General features: G+C 44.7%; 1 protein-coding gene across 1 annotated transcript in view; it reads right to left on the minus strand.

Moving 5' to 3' along the window:
• The window catches only part of LOC128901974 (netrin receptor DCC), a 583,836-nt gene that overhangs the window by 38,324 nt on the left and 528,403 nt on the right, over positions 1-17,109 (minus strand). The window contains exons 19-22 of the mRNA XM_054184191.1: positions 16,083-16,190; positions 13,201-13,395; positions 8,147-8,179; positions 1,310-1,375 (exon numbers count right to left, since the gene is read on the minus strand). Of these exons, the coding sequence (XP_054040166.1) occupies positions 1,310-1,375; positions 8,147-8,179; positions 13,201-13,395; positions 16,083-16,190 (402 nt within the window). The remainder of the gene's footprint in view (positions 1-1,309; positions 1,376-8,146; positions 8,180-13,200; positions 13,396-16,082; positions 16,191-17,109) is intronic.

The following is a 17,109-nucleotide window of genomic DNA, read 5'->3' on the forward strand; positions in this document are numbered from 1 at the left end:
GTAAAAAGGAAAAATCTAAGTAAAAAGGAGAAATCTTTCCAAATAATAGTTTTAGTTGGCCATAGATGTAATTTAATTGTAATAGTCTGCCTTGATTCTCTGCCCTCATATCCTTTCTTTACTTAACTAATTACGCTATTTAAATAATTCGCCCTTTTCTCATAGCTTCTTTCCAGGTAGCTGAACAAGACAAGCAGCTACGAGTCCCGTCCTTTCGGAATGACAACGGTCTAGTACAGAAATCCCAAAGATTTTGGGGTTTGGTTTCTTTTTCATTTCCACGCTGAGTAAAAGGCATTGAGGGAATGTACCACAAAATACAGCGGTGATCACGAAAAACGGAAAGTTTTCACTCCCTACCCTTTCTCGCCGTCCCTGGAAGCTCTCTTTATTTCTCAAAAGTCAGTTTTCCTACAATTATGATGAATTACCACGAAGAGGAGGAGGAAAGCCTAAACCACACAACAGTGGTGTGTTGGCTGCGGCAAAGCAGGGCAGAAAAGGTAGCAGAATTTTGTATTCCCTCCTGGTCTTGGCTGAGGAAAATAATCAGCGGGAGTTAATCAGCTATGTGCCTTGTAATTATTTTGTACTTTCAAACCTCGCTTGAGACCGCATTTATGGGAATCTTGTCTGTTGTTTCATTCAATAACGTGAGACGACAATGCTTCATTAGGTAACGGAGACGGGGTCTGCAATAAGAAGTTATTGATGGTGCATCTACACCCCAGCTGGCACTCATTAGGTTCCATTAATTTTTGTTAATCCACGGGGTTTCCTCTCATTTCTTCCTATTTTAGGGCAGGATTAATTAATTTTTTAAAAAAATGGTATTTTCTGCAGAAAGCTAAAATTGAAATATAATAATGTGAAGTGCCTTCTGAACTTCTTTTGAAGCTGTTATTTTGTTAGAAGCATTCCCATGGCCTGAGACAGATCTACAACACCTCTTGAGGTGGGACATACTTTTGGGAGTACTCCATCAGCTGGAAACCTGATGGGTAGTTTGGGGATCAGCTTTAAGAAAGCCAAAACAGAATACGTGCTGTCCTGACCCTATCTTTGGTTAACATTTTTGGTCAAAACTACCATCTGGTTTACAGCAGGTATTTTGCACGGGGATGAGATTTTCAACAGCCGAGAGAACTCGTCCCTGTAAAACAGCAAGTGTGCGACCGGTGGGCACGCTGGGTGGCCTCCAAGCCAGGAGAGGGAGGAACGAGAGAGCAATAAAGAGAAGAAAAGTAGGAGGTTATCACCAAAAGTGCACGTTAATTATGGAGGGTGATTGGAGGGAGCCTGTACTTACCGTTCAGACTGCTCCTGTCTATCAGGTTGGTGTCCACCGGCCAGTAGGAACCATCCCCGTGACGACCTGTTGGCATTAAAAAAAACGCATCAGACACGACGTGACAGGTAAACCAGCACAGCCACGTTTGTTGCTTGAGACGGCGCCTGCCTGACAACGTTTAAACCATTAAACAGCGCAGGAAAAGTCATCCCATATGTGCCGGGGAAAAGCTGTCATCAAAGCAGGCTTTGGAATCAAGCTGAATTTCAGCCCTTTGAGCAGCTTGCCTTGTTCTGTTGGGTTGTTTCCCGTCCCCCCTCCTCCAGATGTGCTCGTTAGAGTGACAAACTAAGGTGCGATGGCAGCATCCGTCTGTGTCCCCTCCACGGGTGACGGGGAAGAATTCAGACAGCTGCTTTTGCACACAAAAGGCTGGAATTGCGGCAGAGGGACGGTGCTGTACGGAAAATTGCAGGCACGTCCTCCACCTGCCTGGTGGCTTTCCACCACAATTAAGCGAGCTTTCTTTCATTTGTTTTACCGCTTGTGGGAACACAGTTGGGGAAATACAACTCCACAACCGCTTGTGTTTTTTTTTTTTCCCCCAAAAGTGTCCTTTCTAAGCCTGACATCAAAAATAAAAGACAGAAAAAAGAAGGGATACGATTATTATTCCAATAATATTTTGGCTGTTGAGGCAACATCCGCACTCCAAATTAATATGGCAAAATTTGAGGTGTTCGTCTTTTCCTCGGCTTTATTTTTTCTTATTTATCAGCTTCGGGATAAATAGCCCTGTTGGCATGGCCATGTTCCTGCCAAGTGCATCTTTGCTTCCTCATGTCTGACAGAAGGAGAACCACAAAGGCTGGTAAGGTCCTACCAAGCTTCTCCTCATCTCTACTGATACGGGATTGAGTAGTCGAAGTCCCCACGAGAAGTGGTTTGAGGTAAAAGCCGCTTTTCTGGCAAAGACCAAGCTCATGCCAACAGCCTGCGCTTGGTATGGGCATACTACCCCCAACGTGGCCATCTCATTCCTCCAAAGCTAATTACTTTTTTCATTTTAGCCAAATGAGCCTTCCCAGGTGGCACGGTCTCAGCTGATCTCCCACATCTGAGAGGCTGCCAGAGCATCACATCGACACCGATGCCGTAAGACCCTGGGGCACTCTATTTTTTGGCTCTGCCATCCCTTAGGTCAGACAAATAGAACCTGAAGGTGGGTTTTGGCTGGTGAAGGGATTCCGCAGAACAACTGCAAACTTGGTCCAGGGCACGGAATTCCCAGGGCTTATTCCAGCTAACTCCTACATCAACCAACCACCACCTACATCAGATCTTTTGGCAGATTAAGCAAAAAAACCCCATTTTAACTTTCCTGCACTGTTAAAACAACTGCCATATTCCTCTCCAGAGGTACTTGTGTTTCTGTGGATTGCGAAGAGATTCACGTGCGTAACTTTGTCTACCAATTTGCAAAGTATTTGGTGATGAATGGCCCTAAATAAATGGCAGATGATTATCATCAGAAGAGACTTCAACGTAATCATCTTTTCAATCAGCGTAATTGCACAGCTACAACAACACGATACCAAGAAAGTAAGGTTGCAAAATGTTTAGCTGTAAAAGCAGACAAAATAGAGATAAACGGAAGGCATATCGTAATTCTGTTTACCAAGATGACACTCTAAACCGTGACATTCCAACTGTGACTATGTTGTGACCCCGGCGCTATATTGTGCTTAGGAAACTGGGTATCTCCATGGGAGATTGCTAAAAGTTACTATTTTTTTTACGTTTAGCCCACACTGAAACATCTCAGCGTGAGTCTAACAGACTGGAAAACGTAAGTCAGGATATCAAAGACTTAAAAAACCTAACGCTGCAGGCCCGACTCTGAAGTTAAGTACCTTCTTAATTAACGTAACAGCACTTTTCAAGGCATTATACATGACATTTTCATTATAAAAATACGCGTGCAAACAGCTGCCCGTTTCATTTCTGGCTCTAATACGGTGACTGGCACCCGGAGATGGCACTTCTTCGGGATGGTTGCAACGCGGAGGCAGCCAGGTGGCAACCAGGGGAAGGTCTGGGCTACACCGTCCATGTCGGGTGCTTCTTGGGCTAGAAACACTTGGAAGTTTTAAAACCATCCCAATGCAGCAGAGTCTTCCAGCTTTACTCATTGAGGGTAGCTTTCAAAAAGTCGTCTAATCAGAAGCAATTTCACTGCGAAGAGACGGGAAGGCAAATAACTCTTAACAAACGGTCTTCCAACAGTTCGTCAAGATGGAATTTACGGTACTTCGGCTCTGTTCTGCCGTTAAGACGTACAAACATTATTCAATATTTGGATAAACACAGAAATTTAAGCACTTAGGAGACAGGAGGTAAATCTCTGATGCACTGGAAGGTTTTATACGTTCAAGGGTAGGTAGGGCTTTAACCCCTATGGATTATCCATGCCCTGTTCTAAGCCAACACACCTCCACGAACCATTTCTATCCCTAGGCTTTTTAAGTCCATCTGGAGGTAGTTGTCTCAACTACGTGTCAGCATCGCAGGAAACGCAACCGATGTGCAGGAATAACCCATTTGCTTTAAATTTCAAGCATTCCTTGCCTTCTTTCCTTTTTGTGGACCTTCAGAAAGAGTTCCTACACCTGCCTGGTAAACACGGCCAGATGACAAGAGTTTAAAAGGCTTTTTTTTTTTTTCCCCCCCCAGAAGGGGTTATTCTGATAAATGGGATATTTCTTATTTCTTTTCTCTAGCGAAGAGAGTCACAGACCACTGCCTTATTTGTTTAGGAAGCAGCTCTTTGAAAAAGATCTGAACTGCTCATCCTTTCACTCCTGCTACGCTCAGAGTTTGCAAAATAGCTTCAGAACCCAAAGCCCGGAGCCATCAAAAGCTTTAATAGGAAAAAAAAAACCAGGCAAACTCGATGCCTTCTGCCTTCACAATATGAGACGACTGTTTTGGGGCTGGTATCGGGCCGGGGATGGACCGGCAGCCGTTTTCAAGCATGAAGGCATAGGCAGAAAAAGGGAGCGCAGGAAGGTTTCAAATGGGCAAACAGCAACACGCCTGCAATGATCCAACACGGCAAAGGTCGAACGGCTGAAAGCCGAATTCCAGGCGTGACCGGACCGCGTGTCAAACCCTCTTGACGGCAGCGGTGTGCTGTTAACACGCGAGATGCAGAGCACCGAGGTGTAAACCAGCAAGCGTGCGGTCAAGCACCCAGAGTTCATCCCTTCTTCAGGAGATGCAAAATCCCCCGGCATCACTTAGAGACCCTTCCACCTGCCTCCGGACTGGATGCAAAATAATGCAGACCAGTGTTTTCCTTGGGATTCGGAAATAAATGCTGTGGATGTCTGTCTCAGATGATCTTCCCCATAGGCTTTTCGTGGGTACGGTCACTGGCCCTGCTCCGGGCATGGGGAAGAAGGGACCTCCCAACGGCCTCATCGCGGCAGTAAAAATTAAATCTGAACTTATAAATATCCAGTTTATGGTTTAAAAAGAGTAATGTCATATAAAAAACACGATCATACCTGTATTCCATATGTAACCGTTTTCCACAGCGATACATGAATTTATCTAGGTTACGTGACCCATTTCACGGGAGGTATGTTTTCAGAAAACAATTGAACACTAAAACGTACTGAAATTTCCTAAGATAAGGAGAAACACTGGTTCAAAATTGTGTATGTTTCCTTTTATCAAAATTTACAGGGAATGTTATAAAACATTTGTAGTCCGAAGGCAGAAATTGGCTTTTTTTGCTCTTGCAGAGATCTAATTCCGATGGCAACACGTAACTGTTGACAAGTCCTGTATTGACAAAATACGGGCTAAAGAATTTGTTTTATCGAATGGAAACTGGGGCAAGATAAGCCACAAAGAATTAATCTCTTCTTTGCCCAATCTGCCTCTATATATTTTGGGTGAAAATCGTAAACGGAGTTTTTTTAGACTCCAGGAAGCCTCTACTACAGCTCAGGCCCACGCAGCTGGCCTTGTCCCACGTACATAAGCTTTGTGACAAAAATTCTCTCTTGGGCGTCTGAAACTGTGATTTTATTCTTACTTTTTTACATTACTGTTTTTACGACCTCTGCACATGCCCTGCTCTACCAGTTGCATATATGCAATATAAAAATGTAAAAGGAAGCTGACACATTTACGGGCTTGGCGCCCACTTCAGGTTTAAGGGTTCTCTTGGGAAATACGTGATTTGATTCTCTAGATGCCGATGCTCCTCCTCCTTTTGCCCTTCGGATAACAGTGTTTGCACCCTGGGAGCGTTATTTGCGTTTCAGCAACAGGATTTCTCATTCTCTGTCAGACAGTTGTTGACTAAAGCTGGGATGGGATGGGATGGGATGGGATGGGCTCTACTCTCTCCATCGCTCATGGGCAAGACTGAAATAATGGAGAGGAGGCATCTCCTGCCTCCTTCCTCTTCTCCACCCTTCTTGCAGTGGCTGGTCTCTGCTCTCCCAAGGAGTTCATACAACAGGGAGCACATCCGACCAAGAAATTTTTGAGGTTCTCCCCAAACTCTCCTCTCCTTCCCATCTCCTTTTTTGCACCAAGGATGGCAGCAGTTGTACGGTCCTTCTAGCTGACCCCACATCTGGGATCTTCAAAGCTCCATCTCCTCATGTCCTGTAACCTCGGTGTCTCTGCCCAAATGCCCTTGCGTGTCCCACACCCTCCAACAGTGCTTTTCTACCACGTAAATGAATTTTGCTTCCTGAACTCAGGAACCACGAGCCGGCCTTAGAGACAGATGACCTACCAGAGTTAATTCATGTCACTCAATAAGAATTGCATTTGCGGCGGAGATGGCCCTAAAGGCCTTGTCCAAAGCCCAGAGTAATTTAAAAGGCTCCCACTGACTTCAGCAGACGTTGGTTCAGGACGATTAAAGAATTAGCTTTGATGATTTCTAAGGCAAATGAGCTTGCAGAAACTTTGACTTTGTTTGTCTTAATGTGCTCGGAGTACAGTTACGGTGAGACCTGGGCCCATGGGCTTGTCTTTAACAGAGTTGCCTAAAGATCAAGTAAATGCAAGTGAAGACCTTGGACTTCATCTTATTAGAATTCATCCTTGAGGTCACGTACAAATGGAAACTCAATTCAGGTATCAACAAGCCTACGGAAGATAGAACAAAAGGCTGAGAATTTCTCCTCCTTATATACGACAGAACGCAAATGCCGTGTATTTCCACCAGCCAGGCAAAAGACAGTATTTATCTACTAGGAGGGACTGTCTTTAACTCATGCTGTCTGCTGAGGACACACTAACCTCATTTCAATTTAGTAAGTTATTTGACTCAAAGCAAACCAGAAAACCCCACCATCCCCGAATCCGCCGGGAATTCACAGGCTACGGCTGCGATGGCAACACCCGGTCACCACCCCGGGGATACGCGTCAGCCAGACATCCCGCTCCACGTAGTTACACCAGGCTGGCTGAAATCTTTCCCGATTTAAAGTCTATGTGGAATATCGTTCACTACATCGGCTGCAAACACTCTTCGGGCTGCGCAAGAACAATGAATTATTCTGGGGAGAGTTTTCCCGTAGCAAGGAAAACCCTAGCAAGGGGCACAGCGTTCCCACAGGAACACGATGCACAAAACGACCCAGAACTCTGTTTTTCCATGGCATTTTGAGGTCCGTTAACCAGCACCACTGTACGGCCCCACAACCATCTTGTTAGGCTGAAAAAAAGAGACATACAGAGTGAAGAACCAAACCACAAACTCTACTTTCCATCCAGCCTCACTTTTTTTCCCTTTTTTCTTTTTAAAACCGAACTTGACGCTTTTTCAGTGCCGTTTAGCAGGTGCTGAAGCCCCTCCCAGGTTTCCCAAACCTGCCCAAAAACATTTTAAATGCAAATTCGAGAAAAACAGACTGACAATTTACTTTCAGGCTTCTTTGTAACCTAACACTTTTACCCTTTCAAAATAGTTTTTATCTATTCAAACCTGACATTTTCAATTTGTGTGTGCCGTGGTGCAAAAAATCATACCGAGCAAAACGAGCTTTTAATTTTATAATTTGTATACTTCTCCTTCTTTCAGCAAATCATACGCTTAAAATCAGCGAGTTCAAATCCTAATAAACCTCCCCAGATCGGGCCTGAGTTCTCAAAATGTCACCGTTTCCTTGGGCAGACAGCACATAAACGTACAACATTCTCGCTGTAATTGAAAGAAATACTTCATAATAAATAGGTCTAAAGTAAAAAAAAAAAAAAAAGGAAAAATATCCTAGCAACAGACTGCACAAGTATTTGAAAGGAGACAGGAGCAGAGGAATTGCGACTAATTAGACACATATTCGTATTTGGAAAACGTAATGATAATGCCTTGAAAAGTTGACTAAACTTTGCTATTATTAAACAGGAGCTGCTGTTTTGAGAGAAAAGATGATTTATGATTTCTCACCGGGAGGCTTTTGAACTTTACTCTATAACCCACGGAAGGGTGCAAGAGGAGCCTGGAAATTATGCTGAGCTTAATTATACTTAATGTGAATTATTCAGAAGTGCAGCAGAGAGACTAAGAATTTATTTCATACAAAGAAGCTTGACATTTTAATTGGTCCTTCAGAAAGAGAGACAAAACAATTTCCTCTCCCGAAAATTTACATCTTCCCCATCAAAGCAGCAGCCTCAGCCGAGCAGAACTTCATTAACAAGATTAATTATCGCGCCGGCGTCTGCCTCATCAGGTGTGCAGCCCAGGTGAGAAGCGCGACCCCCTCCCCGGCGCGTCCCCGAGGCCCCGGCAGCGAAGGTGACAGATTGAGGGCACCCTACCTTGGTCATTAGCCATTTTGTCAGGGTGCTCGGCTGCAAGAAAGAGACAATGTCATTAGAGGCTGACAGCTCCGCGGTGGCGAGGTGACACGTCGCGTTAGCGGGATGGCACGGCACGGCCGTCCTGCACCGGGCGCGGATGGTGCAGGAGGAGTTTTGCCGTTCCCGTTTTCCGAGAGATCCTGGAGAACTGAGAGGACAAACACAGAATCATGGAATCACAGAACATCCCCAGCTGGAACGGACCCGTAGGGACCATCGAGTCCAACTCCTTGCTCCTGCAGAACCGCCTAAATCTAAACCACACGGCCACGAGCATCGTCCAGAGGCTCCTTCCACTCTGACCACAGGCTGAACTGTGCTTTATAGCAGATAGTTTTCACCAAGTTCTTCCAATTGTGAAACCTTTTTTTCATTCTCTTGTTCTTTTATCAATGTGATCTGGGACGTTTAATTAAGCACAAAGGGAAAGAGAGAGAGAGAGAGACCGCTTCTTTGAATTAATTACAGCCAAATCACCTCCACGTTGAAAGCTCAGCCTGACTTATATTATCGTTGTTTCAGCTTTTTACAAAGGGCTTTAAAACTATTTACAGGTTTTTGCATAATAACCATAAAAAGATAGCGTGATCTGAAGTGCACCAGACAAGACTTCAAAATTCAACAGATACATTAAAAGCTTTCCTGCACAGCTACAACTTCAGACTATTTATGATATGGCCGAGGGAATTAAACTTTCCTCGGATTCCTAAGTAGCTACCATCGTAGAGCATTAACCAGTCCTCTGCTTAATAAATTATGCAAGAACCTTAAGCACAGGAAATTGGGGGGAAAAAGAAGTGATTTGGCACATGAATCTGGAAGTCAAATCACCGCTGCCTGCAGGTGCGGAGCGCGCTGTTCCCCGGGCTGCTAAAATCCCGACAAAACCTCCTCTGGATCATGGCATCCCGCTAGGAACAAAAGGAGGTACTGAACTAGCAATAATTTACATTTAGAGACACATCTATGAGCTCCGTGCCTGGAGAAAGGGGGGGAAAAGCTCCTTCGATGACTGCCCAAACCCTCAGGAATTTTTTTTTTTCCCCCTCTCAGACTTTTTCCCATGGATGCGGAGAAGAAAAGGGGCCTACGGAGCACATTGCATCGGACTTCCGAGAAATCGGCGAGTCTGCACTTCCCCACGGACCCACACCTGGCTTATCACTTTTCCCTTCGGACAAATATAGCCAGGGGAAGAGGAATCCCTGCTCGCAGCTCAAGTTACCTCCGTCCCAGCGCTGACGCCACTCGGACGCTGCCCTGGCACCGCTCGGCGTTTGCCGCCTTCTCCAGGTGACGGAGGAGGCGAAGCCCCTGCCAACTTGCGGCCCGGGGGGGCGATAACTGTGCCGGGGGGGTCCCCGGTTGGTGCCGGTTATGAACTGGGACGCGCTGGCGATGAACCGCGCCGCCAAGGCAGCATTAGAGGGCACTGCAGGGCTAGAAATGCCGCCCCCCAGCATCCCTGCCAAAAGCTGGGGGGGTCAAGGGGGGCAACCGGCATCATCTGCGGTTTCAGGGCTCTTGTAGAAATGATACAGTGGCAATTTTTGTTCTGGCGGCCGGTGGAAAGGCCACGGAGAGTTTTCCTTGCTGATCTTAGGGAATATCCGAGAGTCAGCCCATCGCCTCCCTCTCTCTCCCTTTCCACTCTTCCTTTTAAACCCACATCCGATCCCGCACTTCATTCATGCGCGACGTTAACGTCTACAGGCGCATCAACAGGCAACTTTTGTCAGGTTCTATCTATTGATATAACGTTTCGCGCGATTCCGATAAGCGGAACGCTGCTCTTAAACGCGCTGTAACTGAAGGCGCTCGGCACACAAGGAAGGTCTGGTTTGTCAACGCTGGCTGAGAGCCAGAACAGGTAGCGCTGAGGAGAAAGCGTATTTAGCAAGTGCAGCTCTGAGATTTGCTTGTTTCCGTAATAGATGAGAAAAAAAAAATAATAAAAAAAACCACTGACACGTTATTTGGAAGACTGAGGAAATCCTCCTGCCTGTCTTGTCTGTCGCCGGTTCGTTCATTCGCTCTTTAGCTGTCCCGTTTCAATGGGCAGTTGCAAGCAAATTTCAGGCTATTTATTTACTTCTGCCACTTAACGAATCTCTGGGAAGGTATATGCCGTAAAAATAATGCAACAGCGAGAGTTAGAATTTAGATTCGGCGGGGGGGAAATTCATGACCATACACTGCGAAAGGCTGCAAAACACGAATACTGTTTGGGCACCCTCTGCTTCTCTTCCATAGACACATAGACGTATATTTTTATATATATGTGTACACATAGTATTTACTGAAGTCATCCAGACTCAGTAAGGAATATGAAAAATCCTAGTCACGACCTCAAATTTTGGCCTAAATCCTAGAACAAAAAAGAAAAGGTGGCACGTCCAGCCACACTTTATCCTTCTGTTCCAGGTCCCTAAGCACGTATCAGATTCTTCGCGCTGTAAGTGATAAATTTAACCAGCCGGAGCGTAAGAAAAAAAAAAGCAGATCCTCAACTGATGTAAAGTGTCGCAGAGTGATTGAGGTTCACAGCGTAACGACGATTTACATAAGGTAAGGATTTGCCTATTTGCCTGTATATTATCATCAGTGGAGCCGAGGTGGAAGAATATAAACTCGTTGCTCGGCGGGGGCGTTATTTACTACTAAACATATCTCTTTTTCACAGATCACTACATTTTCATCAGTAAAGGAAAGTCACTCCGAATACTCACAGCACAATTACAACGCGAGCAATGGCTCGGTTTCCTCGGAGGAGCTTTATGTGCTCTAATCCACGGAACGAGACCGGGGGGTGACTCAGTGGATCTTTGACACTTTTAGTAAAACCCCCTCTGATCAGGACACGGATTTTTTGCCATCAGAGCCCACGTTACCATCTGGCACGTGCCCATCTTCTGTTCAGAATCATTAAGGGCGGGAAACCAACATTTTTGCATCATTCAGAACGCGCTCGAGACTTCAGAAAGTCTCTTCACCTCAAGCGCAGGGAGAGATTTGTCAAAAAACCAGCTGAATAGTATTGAACATGACATATTTAGGGTGGATATCATTAAGTATTCATGGCAGGGTATTAGACATAGTCCTTGTAGGCTATTACAAGATGTAACAAATGTATAAATTCATCTTTTTGGTATCTGTTGATGCTGTCTGATCTCGAATTCATTTCCCAAATGAGTTTTATGGTACTTTGTGTAAACATTACAGAGTAGGTGCTATCAAGTGCATTAATCTTTTGGTTTAGTTAGCTATCTGGCTCTCTCGATCTTTTCATATCTCATTAGTCTGCGGTTATTATATTTTGATGCCTTGACTCATTTTAAACCCGGTCTAATAGACTTCTGCTGCCTGGCACAAATTGTGAGCGTGAAATTAAGCTGGCACCACCCGCTTGATAGAGACGGAGCGCCCGCAAAGCGCTATCTCTTCCCATTTCACGGCAGGGGCGAATGAATAATCGGGATCTTACCAATAATTCACTCAAAGCGAAACATGACTTGGGACAAGTTAAGTCCTGCAAACCTGGGCAGGCGGCGATAAGCTCAGGACAAATTGATATAATTTTTCTTTTTTTTTTTTTTTTTTTGTTTTTTCAATTCCCCCCGACTCTCGCTAATTCGTGAAAATCGTTGCATGAGGCTTTTCGCTCCCCGGCTTGAGCGCGTTTTGGAGACACTGACACCAGTGGAGCCAAGAGGGCTGCCGAGGACACTGCCTCGTTCATCGACAGCCTGCCTTAAGGGCTGAAAACGGAGTTTCCCCAGCAGAAAAAAATCCGCTATTCACATGCGGGTTTGCTGAAGGACCAACAATGCAAGCTCTCGCCAACCAACCAACCAAGTCCCCCCCAAAAGGGAACGACGCGTTGCCCTTTGCCGCCGTCGTTTTGCTTGGCTTTTGTACAGCTGGCGGGAAATGAAGTCACTTAGAACTGATCAAAAAGTGGGCTGAGTGCGAACGCTAATTCCAAGCCTCTCAGGCCCAGGCTTGAGTCTGAATTTCCCTAATTTCCCGCCAGTCGAGACTTCTCAGGCCCATCCAGTTTCAATTACCTTCTGCCAAGATGTTATTTTTCCATCCAAATCCCTGGATTTTCTCTAGAGAAGACATGGCGATAACGTGCTCTCTCATACGCCACGCTTCTTTCCCGGTACCGGTTGGCTGTTTGTGTCATTGGAGTTTTTCCTTAATTGCCTATCTTTTAAAAAGTAATTTCCTACCTTCGTGCAAATGAATGAGCGACAGTTAAAATACAAGGAGCAGAGCTGCGGCAAGCACCTCGCTTCCCACTCACGCTATTATCGCTTACGTCTTCAGAACTCATCATTTCTGGGTAGATCGTGTCAGGCAGCGGGGAAGAGAGAAGGGGAATCTCTCTCTCCATGTTAATTTGAATTCGGGTCTGATACAAGCGCGGGCCTTTGCTCTCATAAACCCAGTGGCGCTGAAATACCAGCCCCTCCAAAAAATTGGGTGCCCTCGTTTTGCCCGCTCCTTCTCCCTGGTCACTAAGGGAGAGGGATCGGGTATTAATTAGTCTGTTAACAACAGATACCGCAAAATATCCGGAATAACTTTCCCCATATAAAGGCAAGCTGCATCTCAGTTTGCTGAGGTTTTTAATCATAATTTTGCACGTCTACTCTGTTGATAGCGGTGAGTCATTACAGGTGCCTACCGTCACCGGAGGATCCAAAATGAAAAGGGACCTCCCTAGAGAAATCCCGTCAAATCCAATTAGCTTTATTACTGACGGTAGAAAGTTAGGTGGTGTCAGCGTGCTTTCCTCCAGTTGATTGAATTTAAAAATACAGTTACCGCCTCATTATGTGGTTTACTTTTGTCAACTACCGTACGTAGCGTTTTGCTTTTATCTCTCAATAATAGTTTCAAGCAGTAAGATCGCTTCTGGCTGACAGGGAATTAATTGCAAAGCTCCCACGGAGGCATTAGAAAATTCTACGTGTCATTAATATCCCGATGACACAGATGCAAACCTTTCAGAGTCCGGAAGAAAATAGGATCGGAGAGGGGCCCCACTCCCTTGGCGTTGCGCGCTTGGATTCTGAAGTAGTAGACGGTGTCCAAGTTGAGGTCCATGATCTGGTGGGTGAGGCGGTCGCCGCTGATGGACTCCATAACCCAGTCATCGATCGGAGCGTTCTTGTCCAAAGTATAGAAGAGGATGTAAGCTGAACAAACACAGTCTCTCAGTTAGTGCTGCAATCCAATTTTAACGCGCCTCTGCTACGAAAGACAGATAAAATTCCGATTTCTTGAAAATCGGGGTTGGCTTTTTAAAAGCAGGGATGGCAGGTCTCCCATCAAACTAGCTTTGAGGAATGTTATGACAATACGCATTTGTCTATTTATAGAACACAACCACAGTTACAGTATTCGCTCTAAGAAATATAGATTTAACAAATGTAAAAATAGGTAGCGGGCATTAAAATGCTGCTACAAGCACATTTCTCAAATTCAGGTGCACCGTTTAGTCCGACAGCTGCCATAAACCATATGATCTAAGTCCTTAGTGTTTCAGTGCTGAAATAAAACTAAGGGGCATTAATGATACACCTCAATTAGCAGGTGCTTTTGGGAAGCCATGCAATAGTTCTTGGCAACTACAGGGGAAAGTATTTTGGGGAAAAGAATGAAGAATGAAAGATTTTGGTAGCTCAGAGTACTACGATCGCTGCTGACCACCGAATAAAACTTAAAATTTTAGAACTCGGAGAGCAGAAGGATCAGTGTTAGGAAACGATAAAGAGTTTGTAGGAATTATCTTGCCAACAAATGTAATTTTGGGAAGAAGAACAAAGGCTGTAAGCAAGGCTGCGAGGTCCAGCACACCCCGCAACACCAGTCTCTGCCTAACTTTGAAAATACCTTCTTTTTTTTTTTTTTTTTTTTTTTTCCTGAAAGGCTCCCTGGCAAATTAGTTATATGCAGAAAACCCATTCTAAGCCTGGTCTTAGGTGCCGTGCCGCAGGAATGAGCCCCAGAGGGTCTTCCGGACATCATCCTTCTGCCTGGATCCACAGGTACTACAAAGTTGGCGTAAAAGTTACTATTGCTACTTCCCTACTCTTTCCTGAAAGAAAAATGCTTTTCAAAACTCGTTCCATGGTCACACTGCCCATGGACAAGCGGCATTAGGATGGATGTGGTATGTTTTTCTGCTTTCTTCTTTTTTTTGGGGGGGGGGGGGGGGCTTGTTTTATGTGATGGGATTTCATTTAGAGGCTTGTAGCTTGGAGTTCGTAAAGCAATTGCTCTGACCACGACATCTGGATTAATACAGATATATATATTCATAACTTCATATTTGTTTCTCAAATTAACACAGATACACCCACTCCAGCACTTGTAGGGATGAAGATTTGGTTGCTGGGGGTATTTCTGCTCTCCACGTGGAGCGGTTTCCTCTGCTTGATGCCTCTAAGCAACGTTGGACCACACACGTCCTAAAAAAATTCCTACGAGACTCATTCTTCAACCCAGCGCTACAAGAACCATGTCTGCGCACGGATGTCAAGGGACCCAGTCTGAACGCTGCCGTCGATGGAGAAACTCTATAAAAGTTGCTACCGCGGAGTCATTTGACACCCTGGAAGTCAGGAAAAGCTTTTATTTTATTTCGTCTTTTCGTCACTGGGGAATCAGGACCCTTATTTCAGCGTGTTGTCCATCAGAACGATCATTTCTTCTCTCTAATGGCTAAATTAGGTTCGTGTAAACAGAGCTATTTCATCAAAACACCCTCCTTTCGGACACCGTCACGGATTGTAAAGTCCCGATGATAACGTAGAGCGAAATTATACACCGTTGTGCAAGTCTAACCTAGGAATCGTTACTGCTGGGCCATGTCCGCATGGAAATATCTCCTTATTTTGCTGGTAATAGAAAGTGGGATATTTTCCTGGGCGTCTGATGCCGGTGGAGTTACAACTGTTAAAACCCCACCCGCTGCTCTACATGGCTAAAGGCTCGCGTGGGACGGCACTCTGCAGCGTTCTTCCTCTTGTACTGGTGTTTTCCAACGCCTCAGCAGCGTGTTGCTGGGCTTACTGGCAGTACTGGTGACACAAACACGCTTTTTCGCGCACAAAAGCATATTGTAGAGCTGGGCCGTCCCAACTGTTTGTAGCAACGTGACCGGTAACGGGCATATTTCTGAAGACGAGAAATGTTTCTCCTAATAATTATACCCCTCAGATGTCTACTGCCAGCCTAAAATCATCATTTAAATGCAAAATCTCAGATAGAACTCTACTGTATTTTTCAAACTAAATTAACATTAAAGGTTTGTAATGGATTTCTTAATTAGGCACTAAGGTTCTATGCAATGTTTTGGAAAATAAAATCTGTCATTGTGAAGCGTCTATTAAGTTCAGTCCCTGTCAGTCAATATTAAGGGTTTTTTTTTCCCCTGATCATCATTGCCTTAAAGTGTTACTGCGAAGTTAAATATCTACCAATAAATTCTCCCATTATGTGCTGCACTGAGCAACCTATCATTATGTATATTATGTATTGCATTATTGCCAAACAAAGTACTTAGTATTAGTCATTTCTAATTATCATTGAGCAGCACGTACCAGGAAACCTCTGCTTAAGAGTGCTGCGTTTTTAAACTTATATTACTGCTCTTAGCCTTAAAAAAGAAGAGATTTCCATCCCCTGAGTTCTACATCTTGCAGCATTCCTAACGTTGCCTTGAATCCTAGACCAAGTTGGCTGGTGGAAGTAAGAGAAAAGAAAATACCGTCAGATCAAACAGTGCCCAAGAAAAAAACAAAATCCACCGAGGGAGAGGAAGCGGCAAATGATCTGAATGGTAAATAAATGGAAAATACAGGATAATGTAAATGTTTACCAGTAATTTTTCCATTGGCATCCAACGGTGGCTGCCAGCTGACAATGACGGCCCGGGGCTTCCCTTCCCGTGTAATGACTGTCAAATCCTTGGGAGCAGAGGTTGGAGCTGAAAATAGTGAAAATAATTGCAACCAGCAGTTATTCACCTTCTTTTGAATTCCGAACGCGCCGTAGCAGGCACGAACTACTCGGGAGGCATTTACCGCTGCCTTAGATCCTTTCAAGCACGAGTGTCCTTAGATGCATTTCAAACATGTAACATATGATTTGTCTCGAAGTGATATTTTAATAGCGGCAATTGTACCAAACACCACGTGTGGATACGTGAGGATTTATCCTCCTACTGTTAATATTGGTCCTTCCAGCTAAACAACCACCGAGGCATCCAAGAACATCTAATATTCTCCGGGAACCCTATACATTTAATAACAGTAATAAAATTGTGGCTTCTCTATTAGGAACATTTGCAGGTACGCACCGCTATAAAAGAAATATAATTGTGTATATTCATTAAATGTATGCTCATCTTGGGAAATTTTAGACACGACAGGGAATTCTTAGCTTTTCTATCTCCTCTGCATTACGGACGGAAGGTTGGACTTCCGAGCCTGCAGTGTCTGCTTTGCACCCTGCTTTACCAACGCTGGCCAGGAGGCCTCACTCAGCGCCTCAGGTATTTTCGAGTCACATCCTAAGGCTGTGGAGGAGAAAGTTAAAAATGGGCAATTATTAAAAAATAGTTAAGAGCGAGGAGTAATATATGGGCACTGAGCTCATTGTTCGTTTACTTGGTTTTGATACAGGCTGTCGATGACTTAGAGCGTATAGATACCACCACAGCATGGAGAACACAGCGCATGAGCATCCCATCATCTGTGTCCCACCCTTATGGCCACGAAACAACTTTCTCGACTGTTCAAAGAACTGCTCCAAAGTCACTTTAGGAGGTAAAGCTTTAAAAATCTGTTGGATCATGCTGAGCTAAACCAGCCCAATCTAAAGTACAGACACAAATCTTCAGGGTG

This window comes from Rissa tridactyla, chromosome W (assembly GCF_028500815.1).
Source record: "Rissa tridactyla isolate bRisTri1 chromosome W, bRisTri1.patW.cur.20221130, whole genome shotgun sequence".
NCBI classification, from domain to species: Eukaryota; Metazoa; Chordata; class Aves; order Charadriiformes; family Laridae; genus Rissa; species Rissa tridactyla.